This window comes from Neoarius graeffei, chromosome 8 (genome assembly GCF_027579695.1).
Source record: "Neoarius graeffei isolate fNeoGra1 chromosome 8, fNeoGra1.pri, whole genome shotgun sequence".
Lineage (NCBI taxonomy): Eukaryota > Metazoa > Chordata > Actinopteri > Siluriformes > Ariidae > Neoarius > Neoarius graeffei.
In genome coordinates, this window is record NC_083576.1 from 50060148 (window position 1) to 50072772 (window position 12625).

The 12625-nt window shown below is 41.2% G+C and overlaps 1 protein-coding gene across 5 annotated transcripts in view; it reads left to right on the forward strand.

The window, feature by feature from the left end:
- The window catches only part of mcf2a (MCF.2 cell line derived transforming sequence a), a 92129-nt gene that overhangs the window by 30588 nt on the left and 48916 nt on the right, over nucleotides 1-12625 (forward strand). For all 5 annotated transcript variants that reach the window (XM_060927780.1, XM_060927779.1, XM_060927781.1 and 2 more), the window contains one exon: nucleotides 5037-5158. In XM_060927780.1, the coding sequence (XP_060783763.1) occupies nucleotides 5037-5158 (122 nt within the window). The remainder of the gene's footprint in view (nucleotides 1-5036; nucleotides 5159-12625) is intronic.

Below are 12625 nucleotides of genomic sequence, written 5' to 3' on the forward strand. Positions count from 1 at the left end.
TTGCCAGTCCCGACTGCCACTGTGTGGTCATGGTGCACAAATGTATTACAAAAGAAATGTCTTCTATGAGAAAGTTTGTCGACAAATCTAAAATAACAAGGTTTGAGCAATTTTCCAACGTTTGTGCAAAATTGAATTTACTAAACTGAAAGGTGAAATCTCATCTCATTATCTCTAGCTGCTTTATCCTGTTCTACAGGGTCGCAGGCAAGCTGGAGCCTATCCCAGCTGACTACGGGTGAAAGGCGGGGTACACCCTGGACAAGTCGCCAGGTCATCACAGGGCTGACACATAGACACAGACAACCATTCACACTCACATTCACACCTACGGTCAATTTAGAGTCACCAGTTAACCTAACCTGCATGTCTTTGGACTGTGGGGGAAACCGGAGCACCCGGAGGAAACCCACGCGGACACGGGGAGAACATGCAAACTCCGCACAGAAAGGCCCTCGCTGGCCACGGGGCTCGAACCCGGACCTTCTTGCTGTGAGGCGACAGCGCTAACCACTACACCACTGTGCCGCCGAAAGGTGAAATGTTATTCAAAATTGCCGTTAAAATAAAGATGGTGAAAAATGAGTACAATACCTCTCAAAACTGCTCTTAAAACTATGGATGGTGTAGAAAGGAGGACGTCCTGTATCTTCTAACATGAAACGTTTCCATAACACGGCCGTGTGAGATAGCTGCAGCAGCCTTTTGCAGGTACTCGACAAGCTATGGAACACTGCCAAGAGCGGTAGGTGCTTCGTAATCTTCAAGATTATTTCATCTGGCAAATCAAGAAAGCCTACATCGACCAAAAAGAATGGTTGAGCTTACTGACCGTACTAATGTTTTAGGTGAATTCTATCAGACCAAACAACAGCGACCATAGTATAAGCAAACCAAGCTCACTCACCAGCAACTGCCACTTGGGCCGGTGTTTCTTGGTCTGCCGAAGGCGATGATGCATCTTGTTTTGAGTCTGTTTTATCATAAAAAAAATTTGACTTGGTACTAAAATAGAACTATGAAAAATATGTAACAAAAAATAATTACCATTGCTAGTTTTAGGTAGCTTAGAAACCGGCTCTTCCATCATTGCTGTTTCTTCCACGTTTTCTTGATGTATTTTAGAAACGGCACACTAAAACGTAGCTTCGAAGCCGCAACATGCAACTTTGATGGAAAAAATATATAATAAATTGCTTACCTGTCTTCACGTTGAAAGGAGGAGGAAAGTTATGCTTGTTTGGACATGGTGACTTAACAACACAAGAGGTAATACTCGTAATTCGCAACTAAAAAGACTGCAGCTACACTGGCAGCTTGACCATGCTTTCTAGTGTGATCGTGTTTCGCTTGCGCAGAACTGGGTTTTCGCGCCCAAACCACAGGAAGTCCATACAAGGTTACAGAAACCCTAATGAGGCTGAGGTGACAATCTGGTTTAAAAAAAATGTTAGAAAAATTACAGTGGGTGCTTTTGTAATATTCTTATGTGGCTATTGAAAAAATGTATGGTCCGACAAAGGGGGGGGGTCATGGGCACCCCAGGGACCCCCCAGCTACGCCCCTGAAATCCTTTTTTTCAGCTGTCCTTTTCTGAATGCTAAGGTCTTAAACAGTTGCAAAATGTCAGTAGTTTCTCATTGTGTGTATGTTCAAAGTATTTTTAACAGAAAAACTATATTTGTATTACAGAGCTGTGGGGTTTTTTTTTTTTTTGAATCTGGTAAGAAGGTGTTCACACTAGTGACACTACACGTCAAATTTGCCCCTTCTGATTTCTTATTTACGGAAGCCGAGAGAGGCCCTTCATATAATCCTTTTTTTTATTCACCTTGTTATCCCGAGATAACGACATAATTAATTCAGGATCTTGAGAAAACAACACAACTAATTCGAGATCTCGAGAAAACAAAACCGTTATTTCGAGATCTCAAGAAAACAAAACAATTATTCCGTGATCTCGAGTAAGCAGCTGAGAAATGGTTCATTCAGGTACGTCAAGAGACTTGTGATATGCTGACTTTGGGGCTATTTCTCATTCTGTATAGATGCAACTTTGGTCATTAGAATGTCTGGAATAATCGATCACCTAATAAGGCAATATTTTGATCAGGGGTTGACACAGGGAGAGATTGCATTAAGTCTTTTAATAAGGGATAATTTCAAAATTAGTCCGCGGCACCTCCGCAGAAGACTGGCCCGGCTTCGTCTCTACCGACGGAGATACAGTGATACAGCTGAGATCATGAAATAAATGTTTTGTTTTCTCGAGATCACGGAATAATTGTTTTGTTTTCTCGAGATCTCGAAATAACGGTTTTGTTTTCTTGAGATCTCAAATTAGTTGTGTTGTTTTCTCGAGATCCTGAATTAATTATGTCGTTATCTCGGGATAACAAGGTGAATAAAAAAAGATTATATGAAGGGCCTCTCTCGGCTTCCGTACTTATTAACATGACAAGTTGTGATTTTTGTCACCATCAAAAAGAACAGCTGATCAGAGAGCAACTGTTTATAGCTCCTCTAATGTAAGTGACGACAGGAAGTAATTTGTCATGAGGATGTTCCACAATATTAAATGTCACGATAAATGGATAAACAGCAGAATGTCATTCTGTAATGAATTGGAATTACTGTTCCCTCTAAACTATGCATGGACAGTTATGTACTTCTGATGATGCTCCCACATCTCATCTCATTATCTCTAGCCGCTTTATCCTGTTCTACAGGGTCGCAGGCAAGCTGGAGCCGATCCCAGCTGACTACGGGCGAAAGGCGGGGTACACCCTGGACAAGTCGCCAGGTCATCACAGGGCTGACACATAGACACAGACAACCATTCACACTCACATTCACACCTACGGTCAATTTAGAGTCACCAGTTAACCTAACCTGCATGTCTTTGGACTGTGGGGGAAACCGGAGCACCCGGAGGAAACCCACGCGGACACGGGGAGAACATGCAAACTCCGCTCAGAAAGGCCCTTGCCGGCCACGGGGCTCGAACCCGGACCTTCTTGCTGTGAGGCAACAGCGCTAATGACTACACCACTGTGCTGCCCATGCTCCCACATAAGGAACAAAAAAAAAAAAAGTGTTAGTCAGTTAGAGTAACCGACAGATGACTGGCCACAGGTACACTTGACTCTCATAGCAGCATTGTGTTTCCCCTAGTTTCTGAAAGCCCAAACAGGAATACTTATTAAAAACAGAGACAGCCCTGCCACCACTCAAATTCACTCCCTACCACAAACAATGCCAACTAGCTACATTATCTTTGAGCATCACAAGCTATTTGAGTGGTTCAACACCTCTAACAATCACATGTTAAATCTTTTTAGCATAGTTGTGCTGCTAGGAGTGATGATGCTACAACTAATGAGGCAAGGGCAGAACAGCCACAGTTTGTGCACATCATGGGGTATTTCTGCTCAAGGGTCTGCACAATAGAAATAGGTTTTGCTCAACAAGGAAAAAAAAAAGAAAGGGAATATTGATTGAATGGTGCTTAATATTGGGTGGCACAGTGGACTATTTCCTCCCATTTCCCAAAAATATGCCACTAGGTGGATTGGCTGTGAGAGTGAGTGTATTTAAATGGTTACCAACAAAATCTGTGGTATTAGTTGAGTATAAGCTGGCAGTGTTTTTAGTCTGAAAAGTCATAATTTTGGAGTAAATTGTTTAACAGAACACCTGAGCTCTCTGTTCTGTTTGACTCAATCTCAAAGTTTAAAAAAAAAACCCTATTGTTGTTTGTGCCTGTCAGTAGACCTGTACATCTAAGCTGTGTAGTCTAGCCTGTCTGTGGCAGTGTTGTAGTTGAGTCACTAATCCTCAAGTCTGAATCCAGTCTCGAGTCCCCAGTGTTCAAGTTTGAGTCAAGTCCAAGTTGTTAAAAAAAATTGAGTCGAGTCCACTATTGATCCGAGTTGAGTCCAACACTCCAACCGCACCATTTGACGGTGGCTGTTTTAGCACCATTTACATTAGTTTGTTCCTGAACATGACGTATAAACAGGTGAATGTGCGTTCTCTTTCTCAGGGAGTGTGAAGTATTCTGTCAGAGATGGTTGGGAGACGGATGTAAGTGCAGAAGGTGTGTTTATTAATACAAGTGAAGACAGGTAAACAATCCAGAATGGCAGGCAAAATCGTAAAACAGTGAAACAGGCAATAGGTCGAGCGAGGTACAAACAGGCTATCGTAGACTCGACAGAATCGAAGACAAGAAACAGGAGATCGGGGATCAGGAAACCAAACAAGGAAATAAGGCTCAGTAATGTGTCAGCAACGCAACTCAATAATTCGCAAAGTGAGTGTGTTTTCACAGTTTTTATATAGGTGTGCTGATTGCGCCTTAATCCTGTGCAGGTGCGAGTTGTTTACGACATGTGCGTGAGAGTCCGCCTGGTGCGTGCGCTGTCCGGAGCGCGCCTGAGAGTCTATCTGATGCACGCGCTAAGGCACGCAGGTGTGACACACTTGCACAAAATTAGTACAAAAATGAATGTAGATATAAATATCTTATGCCAAATTATTATGGCACGTTACAAAAAGATGAAGAAAAAAAATCTGAGTCTTCGTCTCCAATTTACGAGTCCAAATCCGAGTCATCAGTGCTCAAGTCCAAGTCAAGTCACGAGTCCTTAAAATTAGGGCACGAGTCAGACTCGAGTACTACAAGCCTGGTCTGTGGTAATTTGAGTAAACTGAATAAATATTGTGTCCTGTTCAAATCAGCAAGCGTTCCTTTCAAGCTTACATCACCAAGCCTCCTCTGGCAAAACCAGTCCAGCCTGAACAGTGCTTAAGTTATAATCTATAAATAATTTACAAAGTAATACAAAAACATGATATGAAAAGAAATAATTCTAAATAATTAAGGCTTCTTTTAAACATTCTTTGAAATCCAAAGCAATTTTAGTGTCTCTTGAGTGTTTCTTTGTCTCTGCCACTCCAGTCATGTAATACTGTTCTCTACCGTATGCCTCTCCTGGGACGATGACAGAAGTTTGTGTTCTTTGTGAATGTAGGATGCGATTAGCTCAGTGATGAGGGAGGGACGCTACCTGCTCTCCAGCCTGGAAGCTTCTGGGAAGGAGGAGAATAAAGATGCGCACTGGGATATAACACAGGACTGGGACACAGTGCAAAGGTATGTAGCCCTCATGACTAATTTACTGCCCTGACTCTGACCTACTTACAAACAAACAAGCAAAAACAATATCCAAGAATGAGTGTAATATTCTTACAAATGACAGCTGAGCAAAGAAGACTTCATTTTTCTGGTTATTTTCAGTCAGGTGTTCATAGCCTCATTGTCTTGTGTATGAGATTTTGTATCACTCACTATACATGTAAATGGTTTTGATAACCATAATGGTGACTTGATTTGTAGACCTGAGCAGATGGGAGTATTAGGAACATGAAAATACAACTCCAATTCCAACAAAGTTGGGACGCTGTGTAAAACATAAATAAAAACAGAATGCGATGATTTGCAAATCATGGAAACCCTATATTTCATTAAAAATAATACAAAGACAACATATCAAATGTTGAAACTGAGGAAAAAAAAATTTTTTTTTAAATGTTTGCCCATTTTGAATTTGATGTCAGCAACACATTTCAAAAAAAGTTGGGACAGGGGCAACAAAAGGCTGAAAATGTTGTGTAATGCTAAACAAATTAATTTGGTTAATTGGCAACAAGTCAGTAACATGATTGGGTATAAAAAGAGCATCCCAGAGAGGCGGAGTCTCTCAGAAGTAAAGATGGGGAGGGGTTCAGCGCTCTGTGAAAGACTGCGTGGGCAAACAGTGCAACAATTTAAGAATAACGTTCCTCGATATAAAATTGCAAAGAATTTGGGGATTACATCTTCTGTGGTACATAATATCATTAAAAGATTCAGAGAAGGGCGGCACGGTGGTGTAGTGGTTAGCGCTGTCGCCTCACAGCAAGAAGGTCCTGGGTTCGAGCCCCGTGGCCGGCGAGGGCCTTTCTGTGTGGAGTTTGCATGTTCTCCCCGTGTCCGCGTGGGTTTCCTCCGGGTGCTCCGGTTTCCCCCACAGTCCAAAGACATGCAGGTTAGGTTAACTGGTGACTCTAAATTGACCGTAGGTGTGAATGTGAGTGTGAATGGTTGTCTGTGTCTATGTGTCAGCCCTGTGATGACCTGGCGACTTGTCCAGGGTGTACCCCGCCTTTCACCCATAGTCAGCTGGGATAGGCTCCAGCTTGCCTGTGACCCTGTAGAACAGGATAAAGTGGCTAGAGATGATGAGATGAGATTCAGAGAATCTGGAGAAATCTCTGTATGCAAGAGACGAGGCTGAAAACTGACATTGGATGCCTGTGTTCTTCAGGCCCTCAGGCGACGCTGCATTAAAAGCAGACGTGTCTGTAGTGGAAATCAGTGTATGGGCTCAGGAACACTTCAGAAAACCATTGTCTGTGAAAACAGTTCATTACAGCATCCACAAATGCAAGTTAAAACAATTTATAAACAATATCCAGAAACAGCACCACCTTCTCTGGGCCCAAGCTCTTTTATGATGGACTAAAGTGAAGTAGAAAATTATCCTGAGGTCTGACAAATCAAAAGTAGAAATTATTTTTAGAAATCATGGACACCACATCATCAGTGCACAGTTCAAAAGCCAGCATCTGTGATGGTATGAAGGTGCATTAGTGCACATGACATGGGTAGCTTGTACATCTGGGAAGGCATCATTAATACTGAATGATTGATTGATGTATACATGTTTCAGAGCAATATGCTGCCATCCAGACAGTCTTTTTCAGGGAAGGCCTTCGTTCTTTCAGCAAGACAATGCCAAACCGCATTCTGCACGTATTAAAGCTGCATGGCTCTGTTGTAAGAGAGTCCAGGTGCTAAACTGGCCTGCCTGCAGTCCAGATCTGTCTCCTATTTAAAACATTTGCTGCATTATGAAGCGCAAAATACAACAAAGGAGACCCTGAACTGTTGAGCAACTGAAATTGTGTATCAGGATAGAATGGGACATTTCTCTTTCAAAACTACAGCAGTTGGTCTCCTCAGTTCCTAAACGTTTGCAGAGTGCTGCTAAAAGTAATGGTGATGCAACACAGTAAACATGCCCCTGTCCCAACTTTTCTGAAACGTGTTGAGACCAAATTCAAAATGAGCATATGTTTAAAAAAATAATGTTAATAATAAAATTTGTCAGTTTCAACATATATGTTGTCTTTGTACTACTTTCAGTGAAATATACCAGGGGTCACCAAACTTTTTTCTCTGGGGGCCACATTGTCGTTCCTGACTGTGATGGGGGGGCCGGGGTCGGGTCAGCTATATAACATAGAATTGTATGACCCAGACAAATATGACCACCAGCAGGCCTCATTGTGTAGTAGAGATTACTAGCCTGGCACAGCCATCCCCACTACTATATCCACACTATTATATCCCCACTACTATATCCCCACTACTATATCCCCACTATTATATCCCCACTACTACATCTCCACTACCATATCCACACTACCATATCCACACTACCATATCCCCACTACTATATCAACACTTGATTCCTGGCACATATGTGTTTATCTTTACTAGTGGTTTGCAAAAGTAGTAATTGAGTCTTCACACTTTGTTTTAATTTGAAATACCACAGATATTCCATTTATTTATTTTCTAATAAAAATAACATCAAAGCTGTCAAGGTAAGAAACATCTGTCTAGTTGAGGTGATTGACACTGGCAAAGGTAAGTGGAAAATTATAAATTGTAGGTAGGCCTGTTGATATTATTAATAATATTAATAATTGTGTGCAGCACTTAAAGGTCAAATAAATAGGCCTATAAAATACATTAAAAAAAACAGTGAAATTATAATAATATGAGCAATAGATCAATAGATCACAGCAGTTGTGCTGTGTCCTACACGTCATTGCTTTCATCCATGGCCAAAGCAAAAAACTCGAATTCTGACGCTCTCTCATTCAGCTGGTCATACACGTTGTCCCCTAAATCTTCGGTTCACCTGGTCATAGTAGGTGCGGAGAGACTCACCGTGTTGAGCGCATCCTTCTTGTCGGGACACACCTCCTCGGCCATAGCAAGCATGCATACTTTAACAAAGTCCCCATCAGTAAACGGCTTTCCATGGGTAGCTAGTAGGTGAGCTACCTTATAGCTAGCTCGGACAGCAGCCTGGTTGATCTGGGTTTGGTGAAGGAATACATTCTGTTGTGCAGCCAGTCCGCATTTCATCCTCCGAATCCTGTCTTCTCTTGTTTGCCCTCGCAAACTAGCATACTCTTTGTGGCGGGTTTCATAGTGACGATGCAGATTATATTCTTTGAAAACCGACACACTTTCTTTACATACAAGACAAACTGCACGGTCCTTACACTGAACGAAAAAAATAATTGGTGGTCCACTGTTCTTTAAAAACTCTGCACTCTGTCAGCTTTTCGCTTACCGCTAGCCATTTTGTCCTGAACACTGACAGTTCTCTGCGGGTGCACTGCCTGTCACTGCTTGATCACGAGCATATGACGAAAATTCAGAAAATATGAATAGTTCATTTTATAACTAAATATCAATTTTAATTGATAAAATCAACAAAATACAAGATGCAGACATGTTATTATTTGCCAAAAAGCAATTTAAAAAAAATAGGCCATGACCACTTTTGGGGATTGCCTCATAGGGCCGGTTCAAGTGGTGGGGGGCAGAGGGGCTGGGGGGCTGGTCAAAGGGGGGTGGCGGGCCGGAGTTGGCCCGCAGTTTGATGACCCCTTAAATATACGATTTCCATGATTTGCAAATTATTGCATTCTGTTTTTATTTACAGTTTACACAGCGTCCCAACTTTTTTGGAATTGGGGTTGTAACAACAGTCTGTAAATGTTTGGGAACTGAGGAGACCAGCTGCTGTAGTTTTGAAAGTGAAATGTTGTCCCGTTCTTGCCCCACATTCTGTTTTTATTTCCGTTTTACACAGTGTCCCAGCTTTTTTTGGAATTGAGGTTGTAGAACTACAGTAGATATATTTGGCAAAACATAGCTATAGCCTAGTATTAGGGGGAAAAATATAGAACAGCACTAGTTGTATTTTGAAAAATGTATACAGGCCAAAGCTTACACCTACATACACTTAAGATATGAGTAAAGACATACAAGCTCAGTTTTTCAGAACTCCACACACTCCATTTTACCATGCATTTCCTGTGTTAAGTCAATTAGGTTATCTATTTTATTTGCACAAAAGGTAATTTCAAATAATAGCAGAGTTCCCCACACACAAAGTGCAGAGTGGAGTGCAATACTTGAGAATATGGTAATGCATGGACCTAATTTTTGATGGCTTGACCATACGATGTCCGTATGTACATGTATAGTGTCTTGCAAAAGTGTTTGTCCTGTTTTGTTGCATTTCAAGCTGGAATTAAAATGGATTTTTGGGAGGTTAGCACCATTTGATTTTCACAACATGCCTACCACTTTAAAGGTGAAAATTGTTGTTTTATTGTGACACAAGCAATAATTAAGATGAAAAAACAGAAACCTGGAGTGTGCATAAGTATTACCCCACCCCAAGTCAATACTTTGTAGAGCCACCTTTTGCTGTAATTACAGCTGTAAGTCTCTTGGGGTATGTCTCTATTAGTTTAGCACATCTAGCCACTGGGATTTTTGCCCATTCCTCAAGGCAAAACTGTTCCAACTCCTTCAAGTTAGATGGATTGTGTTGGTGTACAGCAATCTTCAAGTTATGCCCAGGGGTGATAGCGTTCCGGCGCGCCGCGCCGGATTTCCGGCGTGCCGTGGCTGGGGTAAAAAAAAAAATCTAGTTCGCCCATTGTCCTGTGTCATTCTGAGATGCGCAGATAGACAGTAAAGGGAATTCCGAATTCCCTTTACTGTCTATCTGCGCATCTCAGAATGACACAGGACAATGGGCGAACTAGATTTTTTATTTTTTTTTCCCCAGCCACGGCGCGCCGGAAATCCGGCGCGGTGCGCCGGAACGCTATCACCCCTGTATGCCACAGATTCTCAGTTGGATTGAAGTTTGGGCTTTGATTAGGCCATTCCAAGACATTTAAATGTTTCCCTTTAAACCACTCTAGTGTAGCTTTAGCAGTATGTTTAGGGTCATTGTCCTACTGGAACGTGAACCTTCATCCTAGTCTCAAACCTCTGGCCAACTCAAACAGGTTTTCCTCCAGAATTGCCCTGTACTTAGTGCCATCCATCTTTCCTTCAGTTCTGACCAGCTTTCCTGTCCTTGCGGATGAAAAATATCCCCACAGCATGATGCTGCCACCACCATGCTTCACTGTAGGGATGGTGTTCTCAGGGTGTTGGGTTTGCACCTCACCCATGATGGCCAAGAAGTTCAATTTGAGTTTCATCTGACCAGAGAATTTTCTACCATGTGTTTGAGGAGTCTGCCACATGCTGTTGGGCAAACTCCAAATGTTTTTTCTTCTTATTTTTTTCCCCTTTAAGCAATGGCTTTTTTCTGGCCACTCTTCCATAAAGCCCCACTCTGTGGAGTGTAGGGCTTAAAGTGGTCCTATGGATAGATACTCCCATCTCCGCTGTGGATCTTTGCAGCTCATTCAGTGGTATCTTTGGTGTTTTTGTTGCATCTCTGATTAATGCCCTCCATGCCCGGTCTGAGAGTTTTGGTGGGTGGCCTTCTCTTGTCAGGTTTGTAGTGGTGAAGTATTCTTTCCATTTTGCTATAATGGATTTAATGGTGCTCCCTGGGATATTCAAAGTTTGGGATTTTTTTTTTTATAACCCAACCCTGATCTATACTTCTCCACAACTTTGTCTCTGACCTGTTTGGAGGCTCCTTGGTTTTCATGTTGCTTGCTTAGTAGTGTTGCAGAGTCAGGGTCCTTCCAGAACAGGTTGATTTATCCAGATATCATGTGACAGATCATGTGACACTTTGATTGCACACAGGTGGATCTTAATCAACTAATTATGTGATTTATAAAGTTAATTGGTTGGACCAGCTCTTATTTAGGGGTTTCATACGAAAGGTGGTTTAATAACTATGCACACTCCAGATTTCTGTTTTTCATCTTAATTATTGTTTGTGTCACAATAAAACAAGAATGTGCACCTTTAAAGTGGTAGGCATGTTGTGTAAATCAAATGGTGGTAACCCTCCAAAAATCCATTTTAATTCCAGCTTGTAATGCAACAAAACAGGGCAAACACCAAGGGGGATGAATAGTTTTGCAAGACACTGTACCACTACAGGGAACCCGATCATAAGCGCAAGGCAATGCATCTCATAAACACTTGACCACCAGACAATGGAATTTGTATCATTATTTACATAAGAGAGATTTTTTTTTCCAGTGCTTATTTTTAATTTTTTTTTTTTAAATAATGCGGGGTTATTTTCTAACACGTTTTACGGAAAATATTCACAACAGTTTTGTATAAAACTAGTTAAAACCATTTTGAGTCCACTAGCTTGTTGGACAATTGACAATTTCTGTCATATAAAAGTGGTAGATAGATTTAAGTGCAGGAAAAGTTATTTTTGAAAAAACACTAGTGAACAGATCCAAAACCAATACAAAGGCAGAGTAAAAAAAAACAGGCAATGGGTGAGTGAGGCACAAACGGGATATCAGAGTTAATACAATGCTCAATGTCCAAAAATGCAAACAGGGCCAAAACCAGAAAAGCAATACAAAATAGAAGGCTGTTGTAAAGTCTGTGTGTTACTGAGAGTCCTTAGATGTATGCGCTGTGATTGCACTCTAATCAGGAACAGGTGCATGCGAATTCGTCCGAATGGCGCTGCGCGCGCACCAATGCATGTTGATGTGAAAGATGTAACCAGATAACTGTGACGTATCAAGTTTAATATTTGATCATAACTATACAGTAATGATGTAAAGTGAAGGCACTGTCCACCAGGCACCCGGTAGAGTCACACCATAATAAATATCGTGGTATTGTTTCTGGTGCATGGCATGCAGTGTCAAAGAAAGGAATAAATATATATTCGTAATTGTGATTCATATCTTATGATTAGTCTCACTGTCACAAGACAACGTAGCAGTTTATTGACGTGAAATGCACTACACTACACAATTCAATGGTTCATATGCTGTAATATTTTTATTCTATTCAGGTTGATTTTGTGCCCTTGCAAATATTTTGTTCATATACTCATCAGGAGCTCTGCTTTTAGGCACTGCCTAAATATATACAGTACTGTGCAAAAGTCATAGGCACCCGAATTTTTTTTTTAACACAAACTTTGTTATAGACTTTTATGACTTCTACATTATGGAACCAGTACAAAAACATTTTAGATTTCCAAACATTAGTTTTCCAGGACAAAATTAAATGTTACAGAAAAATGTTAGTATGTCAGTAAAGAAAGCAGCGTATTACATAACAGACCACTTTTCAGCCAAACAAACAAACAAAAAAAAAAACATAGTGAAGGCTGCTGGGTTTTGCTGCAAAAATAAGCAGCAAGTGCGACAGTCAATGTGTCCAGAAGAACTCCGGCTGATTCTGTAAGATGCTCAGTTCCTTATAAAACTCCACTAACTGTGCCTGAAAGACCTTTTTTTTTTT